The sequence below is a fragment of the Girardinichthys multiradiatus genome, chromosome 5 (genome assembly GCF_021462225.1).
Source record: "Girardinichthys multiradiatus isolate DD_20200921_A chromosome 5, DD_fGirMul_XY1, whole genome shotgun sequence".
NCBI classification, from domain to species: Eukaryota; Metazoa; Chordata; class Actinopteri; order Cyprinodontiformes; family Goodeidae; genus Girardinichthys; species Girardinichthys multiradiatus.
The window spans coordinates 15,404,756-15,426,506 of record NC_061798.1 but is presented as its reverse complement, the minus strand read 5'-3'; the positions used below and the strand labels follow the sequence as shown (position 1 = coordinate 15,426,506).

Here is a 21,751-nt window from a genome sequence, read left to right as displayed (position 1 = left end):
TGCCATCAATAGTATAACAAGCAGTTTTTAGGTTTGGTTTACATGAGGTCTTGTTGGTTTGGATTTGTTGCCTTAATAAATGAAATCATCTTCTAAGAAACATACTTTATTTGCTTTGATTAACTTTTTATGTGTTAAAATTAGTTTAATGATCATTAAAGGGACAAATACTTTCTCGCAGCATTGTTTGCATATGATGTCAAAACAAGCCCTGATGTCAGAATTTCATATGTTTCTTTTTTTTTGTTAACTTATATCTGTGAATTGTTGTTAGAGAAGCGATTTCAAATTCATCCTTGGGAGTAAATTTGAGATTTGAACATTTCAACAGTTACATGTTAAAATTTTAAATCTGAGATTAGCGCAGATTTGAAAGTTACGACCTGGCAAATAGAAATAAACTTTAAAAACTCAGCACACAAATTATATAAACAGTTTGCAATTGTAAGTTAAAATTTTCAAAAACTTGGCTCTAACACTGTAGCAAGAGTACAATGTGCAGTTTGCATTTATATGTTTTATGTCAACTAAAACAGTGTTTAAAAACAAATTAATCCTAGAATATTTGTGTGAATATTTCATGTTTAAAATAGCTCATTAGCTTTATGCTTGATTGTTGACTAAGTTTGTTTTACTAAAAAGTGCTACTACTGAATGTTGACCTTAACTTTTCAACCTAATTATTTCATATTAACTTTGAATACATGACTGAAACCTATTTTTGACCTAACCTGACTGACGCACTGTAGAAGTCCCTGGGCCTTGTGGTTTTCTAGTGCCAGGTAAAGTAGCCAATCATACCCCAGTAATTTCCCTCCAAACCCTGGTTCCTGAGTTTGAGATGGTCCGAGCCCACTTTTCCTCAACCTTAAAACCCTACCTCAACTGAACCACTTTGTTTCCGTCTTAACCCTTATGTTATCCCTATCATTGCGTCCTCTGGTTCTTAAATGTTGATATTCTTTCATTAGAGTTGGGAATATACGTATACGTCTTAAGTTTCGAAAATGGTCATGCACAGAAAATGCCGACTTTTTTGTCTTATACTTGTAATTGCAAAAAGTATTCGCTCACCTCTCCAAATCGTTGAAGTCAGGTGTTCCAATAACTTTTATGGCCACAGGTGTATGAAATCAGCACCTAGACATGCAGATTGCTGCTACAAACATTTGTGAAGGAATTTGTCGCTCTTAGGAGTTCAATGAATTCCAGCATGGTTCTATAATAGGATACCACCTGTGCAATAAGTCCAGTTGGGAAATTTCCTCACTGTTGAATATTATACTTTCAATTCTTAGTGGTTTTATAACAAAGTGGGGGCACTTGTAAAGATAAAATCTCAGAGCAGGGCCAGCAAATACTGAAGAGCATAGTGTTATAGAGGTTGCCAACTTTGCAAGCCAATAGCTACAGACCTTCAATCCTCATATGGCCTTCAGGTTAGCTCAAGAACACTGCTGGGAGAGCTTCATGGAATGGGTTTCCATAGCCGAACCACCTTACATCACCAAGTGATGTACAATACAAAGCATTGGATGCAGTGATTTAACGCACATTGCCACTGGACTCTAGAGGTGAGGAGAAGAGGTTTTCTGGAGCTATGAATCATTCTTGTCTGTCTGGCAATCAAATGGATGACTCCTGGTTTGGTGCCTCCCAGAAGAACAGCATTTTACCAAGTGTAAGGTTTGGTGGAGGGGGGATTATGGTGTGGGACTATTCTTTGTGATAGTGGCTCTACCCCAGATTTCCAGACAACACAACATTTAATGCTTCAGCATACAAAAACATTTTGGACAATTTAATGGTCCCTACTTTGTAGGAACAGTTTGTTGATGGTCTCTTCCTGTTCCCACATAACTGTTCACCAGTGAACAAAGCAACCTCCTTCAAGACATGGATGAGCAAGTTTGGTCTTGAAGGGTTTGACTGGCTAGAACAAAGTCCTGACCTCAACCTGATTGATCACCTTATCGAGAGCACAGACAGGTTTTTTTGTCCAACAAAGGGTTAAAACATTCCCATAACCCCAATCCTAAACCTTTTGGAAATCCTTTACAGGAGAGTTCAAACTGTTATAGCTGCAATGTGTGGCTCAACATCTTATTAAACCCTAGGAATTAAAAATGGAATATCATTCATATGTATGTGAATGCCGAGGAGTGAATACTTTTGGCAATAAACTGTATACCTAGGAGACATCTGCTTCTCGTTGCTATATCATGTTTTCTTTCACAATGTTAGGTTTAATGTTGTCGTTTTTTTTGTATTCACTTTTGCTAATTAATTGGTGTTTTTATGCAAACTATTCAGCAAGCAGCTTCATTGCATCATAGGCTGTATTTACTATTCAAACCTTAACTCCTTCAAAAAACACATAGATAGAAGAGCGATGAGCATTTTATCTGTGCAAGGCCATAAACATATACAGCCCTGTAAATGTGTGCGTAAGCCTTTGTATTCCCTCCTACTCGACATGCCTAAAAGAACAAATTGTTATTAATAAAGTTTTTTTGTGTATATTTGTTGTATGTGTGGGTGGATACCTCACACAGGCCCGGTGGATTTGAGTATCCAGGCCAAGTGTGATCCCTGTCTGTCCAGCCCCTGCAGTAATGATGGCACATGCACCAGTGACCCTGTGCACTACTACCGCTGCACTTGCCCATATGGGTTTAAGGTACGCACATGTTGGTTCAAAGTTCAAAGGCCTACATATATATTTCACATATACAGTATATGCAAACATGCAAAGATTGTCGGAAGAAAAAAGATAAAGAAACTGTATTTTTAACACTTTAAAGGCAATACTTAGTTATTTTGAAGGTCTGATATTCCTTCAGGGCACTGATTTAATCATTGTGTATGTTTGTAGGGACAAAACTGTGAGGAACCTATTCATGCCTGCATCAGTAACCCCTGCCAGAACAGTGGGACTTGCCATCTGAAGGAAGGAGAAGGAAGCAACTTTTGGTGAGATACTTTGAAAATACATTTTTTCACATTTAGTAATTTTTTTCTCCAGCTGCACTTAATCTTAGTTGATTTTAAATTTGGGCTGAACGGTGGCACAATTAGTAGCACTGTTGCCTTGAAGCAAGAAGGTCCTGGATTTTAATCCCAACAGGAGCCTATCTACATAGTTTGCATGTTCTCTTCGCGCTAACATGGGTATTCCAGTTTCTTCCTTCCTACCACCCAAAACCATTCATGTTAGGTTAATAATCCTTTCTAAATTGCTCCTAGGCCAGACTGTGTGTGTGCACAGTTATGAGTCCCTGTGATTGCTTGGCAACCTTTCTAGGGTGTACCTGCCTCTCGCCCACTGACTGCTGGAAATAGGCACCACCCTGGCCATGACACTGTAAGGATTAAGCTGGGGTATAAAACAGATAATTATAAATTTCAGTTAAGTAACTGCTCATGCAACAAATATGAAATCATCATCTCTCAAAGACCATTATTTCTGTGCTTGCAGCAGTAGAACATTATGTTGCTTCATATGAATATCAACTGCAAGATGCATTTTTAAAACTGAATCAGCGCCATTAGGATTAATGAAAGAAAAATGTAAATCCTACACCAAACTTTTGCAAAAGGTCACGGTGGAATATTGTCCTTGCTACATGATGAACACGATCTCTTTCCTTTAAGAAGTCTTGGAGCTAAACCTCTGTAGAAATATTGGACATTATAAACTGACACATTTTTTATCAGCTGGAATTTCTGACAAATCCAACAACATGTAAGATCAGACTTCTATTGTCACCTCTTTCTTCATACAGCATGTCTGTTGGCTACAGAACTAATTGGTACTCACAGCTGGCAGATAATGCTTATCTAGTGGTGTTTGACAAAGTACAGTGTGACACAAAACTATTTTCCCTCTGCCCAAAACTAACTAAACCTGCAAGCCAGAGCAAGAGCAGGAATTTCCTCTAAGAGAAGTTTGGGTAAACGTATTATTGTGAATTGGTACAACATCAATATAACTTGCAGAACATTATTTTGTTTATAAGTTTTTCCTTTAAAATATAAGGAAATAATTTCACACAACCCAAGCATGGCAATAACCAGCATTAGAGGACTCATTTAGTGACAGGCTGTGGCTTCCTAAATGCACCAATTATTCATATTTATCTTGCATTTGAGTCACAACTTTAAAGTTGTCTATTTCTATTTTAACTTTTTATATAATTTTCTTTTATATAATTGCTTATTTCTATTGTGTATTAAGTGTGCTTTCATTTGCCTCTCACTTTGCTTCCTGTTCTATTCTATTCAGTTTATTTATGCTATTTTTTACCAAGAAGACCCATTGAAACCTAAAATGTAATTTATTTGGCACAATGACAGCAGCTTAAGACAATTTCACATGTGCAAAAGTTAACTTAAATTAGAGCTGCACGATATTAGAAAATCATGCGACGGTGAAAATGTTGGTAAATATCGCGTTGATGATGTTAGGTGCGTTATGGGCTTTTATCACTCTATGATCTTTTATCACCTGATCTTTAGCATTTTGGGCAATGTTATTTGTGTCCAATGTAAGCATCTGCTGCCACGACACTTATAAATGAGGATATGCCAAAGATTTGATCTTGGCACAGGCAAAGAAGACTAGAATATGTGATGAATCTCAAAGCTGCCTGGCTGACTTCGTCTGGAGTGTTTTTTTTATTTCCATAATCTAAAAAAAGCAAAAGTAAAACTTGCAGACTCAAGTTATTTCTTAGCCTCAGGAGAAAGACATAGACAAGTTATATTAAGGTAGCATTTTACTGTTTTTAAACACAAATATTTCCTTAGCTGTCAAAATATTTTGTAACCACCAGCAGAAACAGTATAATGTGTTTAATGACTCAATGAAGTGTGCTCTGCTATGGCTGTCAAGTATGAGCTTCAAGCCAGTTATTTATAAATATTTTAAGGAATTTACGGTGTGAGTAAAGTTCAGAAAGGCATTTGGTGTGGATTAGTAAATATATCTGCACAAAATTGTACCCAAAGATTGAAGGGGCTTGCTGTGGTCACTTATTTCCCTGATATTTGTAGTTTGGCTGTCTTTCTATGTGACACATCATTTCTGGAACTTTAACTACATCTAAATAAAATAAAAACTGATATAATAGTTCAACTAACTGTCTAAACACAAAAATAGATATTCGTTTAATATGAAAGACAAGTGATTTATCAGAACTCATCCAGAGTAGTAGGTGATCCTCATTCATTGTCACTAAACCAGTAAAAAGAGCTGGTAATAATTATACAGAGCTAATTAGCTCAGGAGGCTCATATTATTATTGCTGAATACCTTTATAGACCATCCACTAAGGCCCAATGAGGAGGCTGTAATCTGATCATCAAGCAATAAACTGCCAACAGGAGGCCAGCTAATCAAACAGATATTAGTACAGATAATCAGACAAAACCCAAAATCACTCCTCCTTTTGTTCCCTCTCTGTCTCTTCTGCCATTCCTTCTTGTCAATTCCTCTCACACACTTTTATTGTTGGGTGATTTTTTATGGTAATTTCAGTAAATTCATTCTGAAGTACTGTCGCTGACTATAATGAGATATCATCCAACAGAGTGTGTAACGCATTATGAGCTCTTGATTAAGCCCATAATACAGCACTGTGTGTGTGTGTGTGTGTGCGTGCGTGTGTGTGTGTGTGTGTGTGTGTGTGTGTGTGTGTGTGTGTGTGTGTGTGTGTGTGTGTGTGTGTGTGTGTGTGTGTGTGTGTGTGTGTGTGTGTGTGTGTGTGTCGTTGCTCTGGAGTAGTTACTGAACTGAGACACATCACCATTTGGTACATAGATCTTTGATATCAAGATGCTCTCAAGGTGGTTATATACGTACTACATGAAGTCACGTGTTATAAGTAATCATTTAGATTATTTACTTTTGGCAACAGTGTAAATGCTTTAGTCTAAAGGTTCATTTTAAGGTGCCTTATACAGTGCCTTGCAAAAGTATTGACCCCTCCAAACTTTTCTGCATTTTGTCACATTTTGATGACAAATTTAAGCTCACTTTATTGGGATTATTTGCAAGTAGTGCATATATGTGAAACGTAAGAAAACTGTTCCATGGTTTACATTTTGTTACAAATAAAAATGTGAAAAATCTGGTTGGCATTTGTATTCAGCCACCATTACTTTGAGGCTCCTTAAAACATCCTGTGAGATCACCGGTTTTGGTTGGACAACATTTTGAGAGGAAAACTGTTGGCTGTACACTTTAAGGGGTATTAATAATTTGCGCAACACTGTGTATGGTCATTAATTACACACTTGTATTTGTAACTTCTTTTTGCCCATCGTTTTTGCTCATGAGCGACTGTGTGCCTTCATGCATAACTTCAGGTGTGTGTGTCTGGAGGGCTTCGAAGGCGACACCTGTGAGATCAACATTGATGACTGTGAGGATAACGACTGTGAGAACAACTCCACCTGTGTAGATGGAATCAACAACTACACCTGCATGTGCTCACCAGAATACACAGGTAACACAGTGTTTTCAAAGAGCTGGAAACTAGGAGGGTCCACAGGTGGGCAGCTTGTTTTCACCCTCAGTGTATCTCCATTTCATTAATTTATTACAAACAATTACTCACTGATCTCAAATAAAGAAATACAGGACACATTTTCAGATTGTCCAACAATCTCATAAGATTGTAGATTGTACTTTCTAAATTAATAGCTAGTGTATTCTTTAAACAGCTTCACTGCCCTGAGCTAATATTAAGCCAGTAGTACATGTGCATCACTCATAGAAAATAAATATTAAAACCAACCTTTCCAAAGCTTGCTTTAGTTCTTATACATACAGTGCCAATTAGACATTTTTGCATACCCATCAAGGGCATCAATGTTTTAATAATTCTGGGCTTTTAAATATGTATTTTGACAGGTGGAATGATTATAAAATATACAATTGTGATTTGAATTTGAAAATCAAGAATTAAGTGCATTGGTTTAATTTGTTTTTTTTTCTGTAATCCAAAAAAAGTCAAAATTAAACATATAACCTAAAATGTATAGAAAAACTGATACCAATATTGGATAAAATAACCATTGGCAAGATGAGCCTCAACCAGATGTATTTTGTAGTCACCAACTTCTTTCTAGCGAGAAATTTGACCACTATTAGCAGAAATTATTGAAATGGTTTAAATGGGTTAGTTTCCTGGCTGAGACATGGCTTTGTCCACCATGACATTAAAGTTGGGGCTTTGGGAAGGTCAATCTGCAAGCTTGATGTTAACTTGCTTAATACAAACCAATGGTCGTTCTTAAGTGTGTTTGAGATTGCTTTTTGTTGGAAACGCCACTTGTGTTCAAATTTAATCTGTCATACCTGAACTACAAAAACAGACAAAAAGAAAATGGTTAGGATGTCATGTTAGCTTGTCATGACCTAAAATTTACAATACCAGTGTCACTATCTAAATGGTAAATGGGCTGCACTTGCATAGTGCTGTATCAAGTCCAAGGACTCCAAAGCGCTTTACACTACAATCAGTTATACACACATTCACACACTGACAGCTGCCCTGGAGCAGAAGTGGGGCTGCCATACGTGTGAAGTGTCTTGCCCAAGGACACGACAACTGAGACAACAAATACACCTGACCCACCCTCGCCCCTACAGTAAAATTACTTTTACATTGCCATGGACTGAGAAGGTTCTGACCAAAAAAGAAGTGCTTGCTCCAAAATAGACTGAAATTTGCAGTTGCCCACATGGACAAGCCACATTTCTTAAAGTCTGATGAAATGTCTTAAGGTCTGATGAGGCAAAATAGAGCTATATGGATGATTGTTTGAAAGATTCAAGGTCAGACCTTTAAAACAGAAGAACACTGTACAAACTGTCAACCATGGTGGTGGTAGCATTATGCTGAGGTACTGTTCTGCTGCCAGGGGTACTGGTGACCCAAAGTGGATGGTATGATTTAGAGGGAGGACTACTTCAAATTTCTTCATGTTCACCTCAAATCATCAGCCAGATGGTTGAAATTTGGACACAAGTGGCTGTTCTAGCAAGATAATGATTCCAAAATGTATAAAGCAGCTGAACATTAGGCTCTTGGAATGGCCTTGACTTTAAACCTGTAGAAAAATTGTGGTATAGGCTTTCAGCCAGGTCCATGTCAGGAAACTAACCAGTTTAAATGAACTATAGAACTTCTGCCCAGTTACCTTTTTAAATAACTGAAGTTGTATATTGTATATTCAGCCCACCCCAATAAAATATATATTTTTTAAAAACAATAAAAGTCCCAAAATAATATGAAAATTATACTGATGATGGCGAGAACTAAACATTGATGTTATTATTTTATCTCTGGTCTGTTGCTGCATGTTTGTCTGCTTTTGCAATGTGCTGATCATCTCTGACTGCTAACCTTTGTGGCGCTGTTCTCTCTCTGTCTTTGGATGTTTGTTTGCTATCTTCTCTCTTCTGTCTTGCTTTACTTCCTGTCATCTTTTTTTGTGGTTGCAGCTGCTACCAATGAGGTGGAGAGAGGTTAGTCTGTTCTTCTCTGTGTGCCTCCTGTCCCTCTCTCCTTCCTTGATACCATCCCCAACTTCAATCATAGCCTGTGCTTTATGTGTACAACCAATGGAAATGTGGCCCACAACAGAACAGATTGCTCAGTGTGTGTGAAGCAGTAAAGCAGAGAACCTTGGCTAGCTGCTTACATGTAATTACAGTTCAAAGTAAATGTAGAGTTGAAGGAGAGTTGAGTGTAGGTGACATTCATCTGAAATTTCATCGTCTAATTTAATGCCCTAAATCAACAATATGGTTCTCAGTTTCTCAGGGTTTTATATTCAGCACACATGTGGTGCTCCCCCTGAATGCTTCCTTTCATTGTGTAAAAACGTCAGTAATTTTAAAAACAGCAACAAATTGTAGGTCCTACATTTGATCATTTGCATACGATGTGTGCATTTTATGCTTTTGAGCCGTGTGTCACGATTGGCCGGTTTCTGGTTTTGTTCTTGTTTTTCTAAGTTCTGTTTTATAATATATTTTATTTTAGTACTAAAAGAAAGTCTAGCTTAATAAAGGGTCTTAGAGCTGATATTATTTCAGACTAAATGGCACAAGAAAGATGGACCTACAGTCTTTTGCAAATGTATTTTCTTCCTTTGTCCTGTTCACAACCAAAAAATGTAAGGTTTTTAAATGTTGTAGGACCAAAGGAAAGTAGAGTATATTTGTGAAATAGGGAAAAATGAGTATTTTGTTTTCCATTTTTTTTCTAAATAATAAATCTGAAAAGTGTGAACCTCCACCCCAGTCTCAAGCCTTTTTTGCTCCAAGATTGCCATTCTTTCTCTCCATCTTTCTTCCTATCAACTCTGACCAGCTTTCCTGTCCCTGCTAGAGAAACGTATCTCTACAGCTCCATCAGAGTTAATATGGGCCTCTTTGCTTGTTAAAGAGGACATATCATGCTTTTAAAACCCTCCTTTTCACACTTAAATCATTGTGGCAGTTGTGGTCTAGATAAAGTAGAACTGCAACACTTTAGTCTGAATTCTTTGTTATTGTAGCTTCACAGGCTCCTTTTTATCCCTGTTCTGAGGTGCGTCTGAGAACAACTCGTTTTGGTGCGGTCTCTTTAAATGCTTTTGAGGCACTACGCACCCCTATAACTTCTCCAAAACTGTATCCTTAATATTCCTACTGCTTTGCAATTATGTGCTTCTTTGTGTTTGTCTTTCACATAAACTAAAAAAAACACGTTAAAGTTTGTGGTTGTTACATGCTAAAATGTGAAAAATGTTGTCGGGTATTTTTGGAAGACATTGTTTTCTGGTCAACTAAAACAAACCAAACCGCTGACAACTGCACATTTTGAGTGGTTGTTACTCTGTCCCAGACCAGTAGGAAAATATCCAAGTTGTTGACCTAACATCCTGACGTCTAGATCAAAGTCTGATCAAGCATCTGCAGAAAAAACTTGATTCACATTTCCATCCTGTCTCAGTGGACCCGAGGGGATCTTGTCAATGCCTCTCCCAAATTAAGGCATGTTCTGGCTGAGCAGTGCGTATTCAAATGAAAGAAAATGCAGTCATCTATACAGTAAACCTAGTTTTGAGTTCAGAATTGTGAGACCCTTTATTTAGAAAAAATATTCACTTTGCAAGTATTACTTTTTCTAAATATTCAGTGGTATTATGGTCCTTTTTAAACACTTCAAAAGCATAAAGGCATTCACACACACATAGACTTTCACAGATCCCCACGGAGCTGTGCAATTATTCCCTGAGTGGACTTTGAGCTGCCAGGAGTATCGGTTTATTCCTCGGTGCCTCATCAGGGATTCACTTGGCTTCAAATGATCAGAACGCACGCCGGAATATCATCTGGAATATGACATTTTCAGCGATGAGATCATTGATCAGACCACTGTGTTGGCCTGGGCCACAAGAGAGTCATCCATCATCAGAGCACACACCCAAACAACACATACACACACAACAGCTACAGACATGCACATGCTGTATGTGATGCTGATGCAGAGACTGCAATAGCCACAATCACAGTAGATCAAGTTGTACAATATGGATGTCCTTCATATTATAGTTTAATTGTAGCATTAACATTGTGCAGAGCGAAGCTTGCTGATGTGATTTGTGTATGTGTGTGTTTCTAGGGGAGCTGTGTGAGGAGAAACTGGACTTCTGCGCCCCAGAACTGAACCCATGTCAGCACGACTCAAAGTGCATTCTTACCCCTCAGGGTTACAAGTGAGTTGATGGCACACCCACTCATGCAAATATGCAGTTAGGGTTCTGTCCTGCTGCCTATGAACACTTACTCTGTGAACTAAATGGCTTGTTAGATTTTACCTGCAGAGATAAGCAGTGTGTGTGTGTGTGTGTGTGTGTGTGTGTGTGTGTGTGTGTGTGTGTGTGTGTGTGTGTGTGTGTGTGTGTGTGTGCGTGTGCGTGTGTGTGTGTGTGTGTGTGTGTGTGTGTGAGTGATGCTTTTATACAGATGATGTTTTCATACAGATAGCTAAAATATAGTTTGCTCATTATTTGTTGTTTTGGCTATGAAATAATTTATCTGAAATCTATTCACCTGTTTTAGGTGTGAGTGCACTCCAGGCTATGTAGGTGAGCATTGTGAGCTGGACTTTGACGACTGTGAAGAGAACAAGTGTCAGAACGGAGGTCATTGCATTGATGCTGTGAACGGATACACCTGTATCTGTCCAGAGGGATACAGGTGAGACTCTTCCTTTTGCACTCACCTACACCCTTATCCCACTTTTTATACTTGTTAGACATTTTAAGGTCAAGAAATTATCCTGGATGGATGGATGGATGGATGGATGGATGGATGGATGGATGGATGAGTCACATCTGAACTTCCTCTGACCATTCATAAATCACAAGTGAAAACGGTGACCACTGTGGGTTTTCAAAAATACAGCCGGCAGTGCGGGAATCTGGTTGTGTAAGGCAGCGTTGTCATCAGCTTTATCCATACATTCTGCTTTAGAAGTCCCCCATACAATTATTTTCAAAAGATTAATGGCAGACAAACTAAACTGTAGTGAGCCCTGTTGTTGGCCGAGTAAATACTTCAAATTTAAAAGATATGTTTCTCCTTGTTAATCTTCTCTTTGGAAATTATTTCTGTCTTGTTTATGCATGTATCTTCTGCTGTTGGCTGGTCGCAAAACCATAAGTCATCACTACATCACTCCCTCAACCTGCAAACCCCTATAGACTTAAGGGGATGTGGGCCTGATGGGAGTGATTACCTTGATTGGCGAGGCAGGAACGTAACAGAGAGGGGGCTGACTTCTACTCTAGATGCCACTGTCTATTTTGTGTTTTGTGAATGTGGCTACTATTCACTCAAAAACTGAGAGCATATTTTCAAGCGCTGGTCCTACATGTAATGTATATGTTCATGTTGCAGTGGGCTGTTCTGCGAATTCACTCCCCCAATGGTCCTCCCACGAACCAGTCCCTGTGACAACCACGACTGCCTAAATGGAGCTCAGTGCGTTGCTGTGGGAACAGACCTCCGCTGCCAGTGTCTCCACGGCTACGAAGGCGAGCATTGTGAAACACTTGTGAGTGTGAACTTTGTCAACCGGGAGTCCTACCTGCAGCTTCCATCTAACCTCCTGTCACCACAGACCAACATCAGCCTACAGGTAAAGTCCATGTTTTTCATTTTATTTATTTATTTTTAATTATAGATATTTGCTATCGCTCCAAACACTGGGCATCCATAGACATTTCTTTCTTAGGCATAAAAATGCTTTTAAAATGTAACTTTTGTAACCCATTAATCCTAATAAAATGTAGTCTTAGCAAAGATGACTCAAAGTGTCAGGAAAAAAACAGAGGCTGTCAGGGTATTGTGTTTTAGTAGAATGGCCTAATGGTTAAATCAAATAATTTATATTATTCACTACTTTTCTACAATAAGCAATAGTGTGAATTTAAAGCCTTATTCTGCAGCTTTGGGTAGTTTTTTGAAGTTTGCCAGATTGGTTTAGTTGCACTCTCAAAGGTAGGCAAACACTAATGACAAAGCGGCAGAGTGTGGTGACGCATTTTGGGAAAGAGAAATTGTTTTTTTTAAAAGATAAAGATCTTTACAGAACATGGTGTGCATTTTGGTGTCAGTTGTTTGAAAAACGAGTTTTGAGTTTTTTTGTTGTTTATATTGAAAGATACTGAGTGAAAAATAAACCAAATTATTAATTGCACACACTGCTCATGTATAACCAGACACCTACAGTGCGTGGCGAAAGTGTTCAAACTCCCTTAACATTTTTACATTTTGTCACGTTACAACCACAAACTTCAGGGGATTTTATTGGGATTTTATCTGATAGACCAATACCAAAAGAAACCATAGTTTTAAACGTCTTGACAGTACAATGTGTGAAGTTCTGTGTTCATTTTGTAATCACCATCACTCCAATGCAGCTATTTTATTACTTTAGAGATCAAGTTGTAAAACACGGTTAGGATTTAATCCAAGCTTTGAACATCCACACAGTTAGAGATGATGGTGTTAACATCATGCTGTGTGGTTGGTTTTCTTCAGCAGGAACAGGGAAGATAGTCCCTGTTGATAGGAAAATGGATGGAGCTTAATACCGATAAAAACCTAACAACATAAACTGAAGTTTTTGTCCAAACTATGAAAAACTTAAAGGGATCTGAATACCTTTGCAACACACTGTAATTAATTTCCCCCATTTGTAATTTGAATAAATAATATAAAGGCTTTTTGTTATACTGCCGCAAGTAAGGTCAGTCACGGCCACATCAACCTGTGTTTACAGATTGCTACTGACGAGGACAGTGGCGTCTTGTTGTACAAGGGTGACAATGATCATATCGCAATGGAGCTGTACAGGGGACGTCTCAGGGTCAGCTACGACACCGGATCCTACCCTCCTTCTGCGATATACAGGTTTTTGCTCAATGACAGGCCCAACAGAGGTATGAAACTTTCACATGAAAGATGTTGCCTTAATTTCTCCCTGCTCTCTCTCTCTTTCTTAGCGTGGAGACAGTGAACGATGGTAGTTTCCATTCTGTGGACTTAGTAGCAGCTGACCAGACTCTGTCCCTGTCCATTGATGGCGGACCACCCAAATCCATCAGCTCCATCAGCAAACAGTCCACGCTCAACATAGATTCTCCACTTTACCTGGGAGGTAGGGACTCACGCTATGTCTATGTCTGTGGATGAGTTAGTAAGTGTCACTGATCCACAGAAATTAGGTAACAGTTTATTGTATAAATAACCTCACAAGATTCTTAGCTTGGCCATAAATAGCCATGACCAATGATGATAACAAGAACATTAATCAAACCCCGGGTACCTTGATTGGCTTTGTTCCATCTGATTTTAAAATAAAAAACAACAAAAATGTGCCCACATAAAAAGTTTAGTTAAATTATCAATGGACCACTGAACATTGTAAGAGGCCTTGCTGTGCTAAAAAGAGCAATACCCAAAATGATGAAATGCATATTATTCTAGGTACATACTATGTTATAGTATTATTGTGTAGGCATATGTGGTGCTGCAATGTAGAGATTTAGATTGCACCCAGCTCAGAGAATTTACATTGATCTAGATTGCTTCACATTTTGTCATGTGGGGTCCCACAGGGGTCAATACCTGGGGCTCTGCTATTGTCTTTGAATCTACTGCCCTTTAGTTAAATTCAAGTACCAAAGTGCTTTCAGACAATACACAGATTTTTGAGCCACTAAACTGAGGGATGATTTTCCCATGCAATCACTTAATGAGTGATTTGACCCATCATTTTCCTAGTTTTAAGGAAACGAAGCCAGAGGTGAGGGGTTTTGGGGTTCTCAGTTCACTTTTCCTGTGGACAAGGGCTCTACTGTCACAAAACCTTCATTATAACTCAGTTGTATTACTGTAACTCTGTAAAAGTTGGTGTTGGCTAGTTATCTTTGTTGTGTCTTCAGTTGGTGCCACATCCTGCGTGTGGCATTTACCCAGCGCATGAAGGAGCGAGCATGTTACTCCAGTTTTATCCTCATTGCAGTGACTGTCTGGCCATTTAAATATTTTTTTTTTAAATCCTTCAATGGTATTGCCCCACACTACACCTTTGAGCGAATTCACATTCACTTCCCTTTTTGGTTACTCAGATCAGCTGGTAACCTGTTGCTTGATGTGCTGTTTTTGGCATTACAGCTTTAAATATGCTGAACAGATTGCTGAATAACATTTCAATGGGCACACTCTAAGTATTTTTAAATATGTCTAGAGTGTTTATCTTAAGACCCACCACTTCTTCTTGGCTATTCTTTGTGCAGGAATGCCAGAACAGGCATCAGCCTCTGGCGGCCTTTCTGCCCTGCAGCTCAGCTCAGGAGGCCGCAACGGCACCAGCTTCCATGGATGCCTCCGTAATCTCTACATTAACGGAAAGCTCCAAGACTTGGGGGCCAGGCAGAATCCAGGCTCTCCAGGTTCAGGAAATTTGCGGAACAACAGACAATGGCTGGGAAACGGGGTGGAGCCAGGATGCCAGCCATGCCAGAGAGGTGCCTGCATCCAAGGTGATTGTCACCCAACGGGTAACCAAGGTTTCACCTGTACCTGCCATCCCGGATGGACAGGGGCTCTGTGTGACCAGCAAGTTAGCAATCCCTGTGATGGCAATAAGTGAGTGCAATTTAGCTTCTGTGACATATTGAAATGTACACTGGCATAGGGTATCTATTCTGAGTTTTATCCCCTGTTCTGTCCCTTCCTCCTGCAACATACAGGTGTATTCATGGTACCTGCCTTCCAATCAACTCCTATTCCTATTCCTGCCGCTGCCAGCCTGGTTTTGCTGGTGTTCTCTGTGATGAACAGGACCTGGATACGGCTAACCCCTGCAGCCTGTCCCGTTGCAAACATGGCAGATGTCGAGTGTCAGGCCTGGGTAAAGCGTACTGCGAGTGCAACAGTGGATACACAGGGGAGGCATGCGACCGAGGTCAGCAAAATTATGTCGATGATAATTGTCATCTGTGTGTTAACCAGAGATTGTTTTTCAAAAAACACACTAATAGAATTGAACCTTTTATTTTAAAGCATTTCTTTTAACTAAACTTCTTCAAATCTAATTTTTTAACAAATCTCTTAATTTGTGTCTAACATTGTTTCTTGTTTCTGTACTAATGCTTCTAACCCTTCCACTTTTTTAACTTAGCATCTCCTGAGCTTCCTCTTAATCCCACACGGGGGTCTACTCAGGTGAGACGACCTGATAACAGATAAACCCAATCTTGCCATCTTAAATTTCTTGGTATTCTCAGGCTTCCAATTCAATGCAACCCAACCCAACCAACCTCTAGCCACTAAAGGCTCCCACATAGTCTGGCATGCTTGATTCCACGGACGTCCACACATACTCAATGCGGACTCAAAGCAAACGCAAAGTTCAATCTTTACAACCATCTACGCAGTGTCACACAATAGTGCTCAGCGGGAAGAGGTCTCCACATTGAACTGTTTTATATGTGTCGCACTTCACACTTTTCTGAACAGCCAGTCGCGAGGATGCCTAGTCTAGTTTAATGGCCTTATATACCACCTTCTTGTCTTTTAGTTTTTTTCCAAAACTACAAGGCAAATTAGTTCTCCCTCCTAGTCCGATTACACCATGGCAGAAAATGTGGGAAATGTAGGAAATTGGTACTCTCGACCATGAAATCTCAAATGTCCGCAGACAGTGTGCAAAGTCCCACCCCTCACAGTACGTCCGACTCTGTGGGAGCCATAAACCTGCTTTCATTGAACATATATTGTACATTGCCCACCACACTTTGGCACCTCGGGTAAAGATGTTTAAAACAATCTGATTTATTTGCAGTAGCATAATCTCAAACTGAGGTTTTTAGAAAATTTAGTTGAAGTACACTTTTTTCTTCTTTTTGTAATTTACCTCACAAATGAGGGAAAAATATGCTTCGTCACAAAGGCCCAGATCTTATCAAAATGGGAAAGACAAGAGAAAATATAACAACAAAATACTTCTTTTTCCTACATGTTTGAGGGACTTGCATGATACCAAATGTTTTATCCACCAATATGAAAAATGTAATAACTCTAAAGCAATTACTTATCAACCTCACACACATAAAAATGAATTTAACTTGGATTGTCTGTTTCTCTTCCATTTTGACATTTTGTTGTATCAAATACTTTTCACAATAAACACTAAATTGCCAAAAATATTCGCTCACTAAATTTCAACGTGGTATCATGAATGGATGACATCAGTGCATAAAGTCAAGTCATGAAATTTGCTTGCTGATAACCATTCAATGTTTAACTGTTAGTGATTTTATAATAAGATAGACAGATGGTGACCTCTGCACATAGTGCGCCTTACTATGCACTGTCCCTTCCAGTTCCCACATGACTTTGCACCAGTTCATAAAGCAAGGTCCATAAGGATATGGATGAGCGACCTTGGTGTGGTCGAACTTAACTGGCCTGCAAAGCATCCTGACCTCAACCCGAGAAGAGGAGTTACAGAATAAATTAGAGCGGAATACGAGCTAGGTGTTGTCATCCAACATCAGTGTCTGACCTCACACATGCTCTCCTGGAAGAATTGTCAATTATTCCCATAAAACACTGCTGAACTCACCTTGCAGAAATGCCTTCCCAGAAAATTTGAAGATGGCATTCCTGCAAAGTGTGGGCCAACTTCATATTAAAGTCTTTGTATCCAGAATTGGTTGTTTCTGTGTCATGGGTAAATCAAGCGTCTCAATACTTTTGGCAGTATAGTGTATGTGAACAATGTTTGTTTTGACCTAATTTTACATTAATTATACATCACATGCTAACTCAACTTTACAATTCTGGGTTGTTCAACATATCTTAAACCTTTTGGATGTTTCATTCATCCTATAGATGCCCACTCCTGCACTCTGTCTTTACTCTACACCTTTAATATGTTACTTCTTAGTGGTTTTAGCTTAACAATGAAAATCAGCTCAGACCTGTACAACATGTCACAACATATGAGCTTTTGGGTTAAACGAGTTCTTCACTGATTTGACTCTACTCTTGCAACAGTACAGTGTTTCCTATGCTTCCTTATAAAACTTTGGGTTTTTAATGCCGTGTTTTGTTGCAGAGGTGGCCTGCCGAGGGGAACGGGTCCGAGATGTCTACCAGAGACAGCAAGGCTATGCGGCGTGCCAAACCCAGGAGAAGGTCTCCCGTCTAGAGTGTCGAGGCAGCTGCAGGGGGGGAGCAGAAGGGCAGGGCACCTGCTGCACCCCCCTCCGCAGCAAACGCAGGAAATACACCTTCCAGTGCACTGATGGGTCTTCTTTTGTCCAGGAAGTGGAAAAGGTTGTCAAGTGTGGCTGTACAAAGTGTTCTTCGTAAAACAAGAGAAGTTTTTTTTGTTTTTCTTGACAGAGCTCCTGCCATCCTTTACCTGATTGCTCATCCGTTATTGTTCCCTGTGAGGAAACTCTCCACACCCCAGGAGTATTATTCCCAAGCACCCTGCATTTTTTTTAAACTGCCCAAAAAGTAAAAGAAAAAAAGAAAAACACAAGAGAAACAACTTAAAAAATAACTACTTTTCTTGTCAGTGCTGGACTGATGACTGATGCTTCCTCGGTGGGGATTTTGAATTGTTATATAAAGTACAAAAGCAGACTTATTTTTATTATGAAGTGGGGGAAAAGACAAAAAAGAAAGACTTTGTTCTTCATCTACTTCTTTTTGTTGGTTGTGATAACTCCAGTGGTGCCACACTGTCTCTGTTACCCTGAGAACCGGCCGCTCAGCAACAGCTCACCACTGTCCAGTAGACGTCCTGCGCCTTGTCTCTGAGTTGTGCATCTTTAGGAGTAACTGTAATTGGTAGTACTACAGACTCGCCACTAGGAGGCGTTGCCTTAAAGCACAGCACAGTGTGGGCAGCGATAACCGCTCACACACACACAAACACAACGCAGAAACCACAACAGGCTCCTTCAGCAGGCCTCCTGAGTCCTGTGACTGTGTGCATGATCATACATACAGTTGCTGTCCATCTCGTGGTTCTTTTCACAGCTACTGAACAACACACACTCGTACACCTGCAGAAAAAGAAACTGGTTAACTAAACGACTCTCTCTGTTTGTGTACCCCTACCCCGCCGAGTCATGAATGACAAGTATTTATTGTATCATAAATACCTGTCCTTATCCGCTAGATTCCCCATGTATCAGCCTGAGTCTTTTAATATATATTAATTTATATTTGTCCTTATTTTTGTATTAAAAAGACATACTCTGTCAAGATAGCTGAACTAACAAAATGGTGTCCTTTATTTTTGGTGTAAGAAAAGTTTTGTTTTGTTTTTGATCACTGAAACGTTTGTGCTTGCCAGAGACCTTAGTTACATTTTAATCTGCAAATGTGACGTGAAGACATTGTATATTTTTGTCGCGTTTCCTGAAAGTTTGTACTGTGCCATTACCAGAAGGTTCTTTATATTAGAGTATAAATGTATAGATTTCCCTACCTATGTACTCCACACACAGACTTTGTGAGTAGCATTGACCCTATAGAGAACTCTTTTTACCTTTTTAACAAATTTAAAGAATACTGTGACATTTTTCTAAATGAAACTACTTTGTTAGCCCCTTTGGTCTCAGATGTTAACATGTTGCTGCTAAGTTTTTTGTACCGTAGACTTGGATCCTGATCTGTATGTTATATAGAGCTTCCTGCTCCTTCCTGTTTGGGGCCGCCTTGTGTAACAGATGAATATGACCCCTCCCTCCTCCTCCATCACCACCTCCACACTTGTGCATTGTGCTTTATATTCTCCCACTCTTTCTCCATCCCGAGACTAACGTCAGTTTCCTGACTGGTGTTTGTTTATTAAACACAATATTTACCTCAGACTTCTCATCTTTTCCCTTTTTTTGTTGCATTCAGAGGTCTGTGTGAGAGATCATCCCTACGACCCACCGATGACAATTATTACCAATTAGAACCCTGATATAATTGATGTTATTCTCACTGTGCTTCTTTTCATCTCTTGTTAAATATTTTCTTTTGTAACATTAAAACATTTTACCCTGTTTGCCTGTCCTTAATCCCTTCCAGGGGTATTGGAAAAAGAAACACTAAATAACTTGAACCTTTCCACATTTTGCTACAATATAATCACAACCACAATCTTGAATGTATTTTATTGTCATTTTATGTAATGGATGAACACAAGTAGTGGATAACAATCTGTCAGCTTGGCAGGAGAGCATTTGTGAATAGCAGTTTTCTGGTCTTGTTACAGTTTCTCCATTGAATTTAGTTCTTTGCCAATCTAACACTTGAATATGCTTTCATTCTCAGCAGGATGCTCCTGGCACTATGATTTATGTTGATTTTTATATGTTCAGGATGATGGAGAGTGCTAATTTCCTCCTCACACCTAGTGTGTAAGTTAAATGTCGAATTTGAAAAAAAATAATGTTGTACTCGTTTGGTGTGGCAAACTATTAATGGAACGTCTTCTGGCTTTCTTTCAGCAGTAGCTTTCTTCTTCACAGTCTTCCATAAATGCCAGATCTGTTTAGGGCTCAACTAATTGTGTTTGTCTTCTTGCCATAAAGTTCAGATCTATGGAGGACACAGCTAATCCTGGCAGCAGATTCCCCCATATGAGCTGTGGATTTCTGCAGCTCCTCTAAAGTTACCAATGGCCTCTTGGCTGCTGGTCTGATTAAGGCTCTCCAGTGCCATTTTAGATGGATGGCCATGTGTTGGTAGGTTTGCAGCTGAGCCATACTCTTTCCATTTTTAGATGACGGATTAAACCAGTTCACAGTGATGCTCTACTTTGTGTTGGTCTGTTACATAAAATCTCTATTAAATGGATTTTAAGGTTTAAGGGGTGTTAACCATTTTTCAAGGTACCATAGCATATTTATTTGCACTCAATGGCCACTTCATTAGGTACACTTTGCTTGTTCCAGGTTGAACCCATTTTACTTTCAGAACTGTCTTAATTATTTGTGGCACAGATTGAACCGGGAGTCAAAGGATTTTATATCGTATTGACATCATACCAGTTGGACTGAGAGATTAACATCCAGGATGTTAATCTCTCAGTCCAACTCATCCCAAAGCCGCTCCATTGGAGGAGATTTTGTGCCTAAGTTTATGAAGGATGTTTTTTTATGACTAAGCAGAAACTAATTAAAATACGCAGGGACAACTCTCAAATAAGCCCTTCCATCCTGGCCTTATTTAAACTAAACCCATGGCTGGCAGCACACCAAGTAATTTAATTTTATTTACTGTAAAACTGTATTCAGTTATTTTATTAATAGATTTTTTTTATTAATTGATATACTGATGTCACCATCACTGCTATCCTTTTGAAATCCTCTCACTGCTCAGACTGCAGTAAAAAGGATCTCACCAAGCAGTGATGAACCATCACCTTCTCCTTTTCCATCCAAGAAACATCCAAAATGCCCAGAACCTTTAAAGATATTTTTTCAGCCCTAGTGGCCTTTATTTTTATTTTTTGACAGTAGACAGAAAGGAAAGAGGGGTAGAGAGAGGGGGAGACATTTGGTAAATGTCACTGGGTCCAGGACTCAAACCCGGGATGGCCGCTTTGAGGACTGTAGCCTCCATATATGGTCGCGCGCTTAACCCCTACAACATCAGCGCCGCTCCCCATGCCCAGAACCTTTACACAGAGATCAGTGTACAGTGCATTCTCCAAAGTAGGGCTTCGAGATGGGGAGAAGGTTTCACACCTCCAACTCACATATTAGCCAGTTCATAGGGTTTACAGATCACTCTATAATAATTGTAGCTAGTTGTAGCTGGCTTCAGACCCTACAGTGTGATCATCTCACAGTGATCAGTGAAACACATTTAGGTTTTGTTTGCAAAATGGCATAGAGCTGTGCACAGCGCTGTGTACAGAAACCTGCCCTGTCTCCTAAGCTGATTAAATTACTGATGCACCAAGTGCATCAGTAATGGTACATCATCTGCAGCAAGGCTGAAACTAATGGAGTAGAAACCACCTGCATACAGGTAGGAAACAATTATCAGCTTTTGAGGGAACATATTGCAGATTTGATGACTGTGGTGTTAGCACTATGATGGGATGGTCATGAAGGATGCAGGCGCACGGAGATGTTCTGTGCTTTGGCAAAATGT

The 21,751-nt window shown here is 39.4% G+C and overlaps 1 protein-coding gene across 14 annotated transcripts in view; it reads left to right on the top strand.

The window, feature by feature from the left end:
- slit2 (slit homolog 2 (Drosophila)) overlaps positions 1–19,650 on the top strand; it is a 135,936-nt gene extending 116,286 nt beyond the window's left edge. For 8 of the 14 annotated variants that reach the window (XM_047365231.1, XM_047365227.1, XM_047365223.1 and 5 more), the window contains 12 exons: positions 2,556–2,680; positions 2,876–2,973; positions 6,370–6,509; positions 8,513–8,536; positions 10,683–10,776; positions 11,123–11,260; positions 11,963–12,203; positions 13,350–13,480; positions 13,573–13,727; positions 14,869–15,220; positions 15,325–15,539; positions 17,697–19,650. In XM_047365231.1, coding sequence (XP_047221187.1) covers positions 2,556–2,680; positions 2,876–2,973; positions 6,370–6,509; positions 8,513–8,536; positions 10,683–10,776; positions 11,123–11,260; positions 11,963–12,203; positions 13,350–13,480; positions 13,573–13,727; positions 14,869–15,220; positions 15,325–15,539; positions 17,697–17,953 — 1,970 coding nt within the window. In that variant the 3' untranslated portion in view covers positions 17,954–19,650. Of the gene's footprint in view, positions 1–2,555; positions 2,681–2,875; positions 2,974–6,369; positions 6,510–8,512; positions 8,537–10,682; positions 10,777–11,122; positions 11,261–11,962; positions 12,204–13,349; positions 13,481–13,572; positions 13,728–14,868; positions 15,221–15,324; positions 15,540–15,755; positions 15,800–17,696 lie in introns of all 14 variants that reach the window. The other 6 variants (XM_047365235.1, XM_047365230.1, XM_047365233.1 and 3 more) reach the window with 2 other exon arrangements.
- Positions 19,651–21,751: the final 2,101 nt, after the last annotated feature.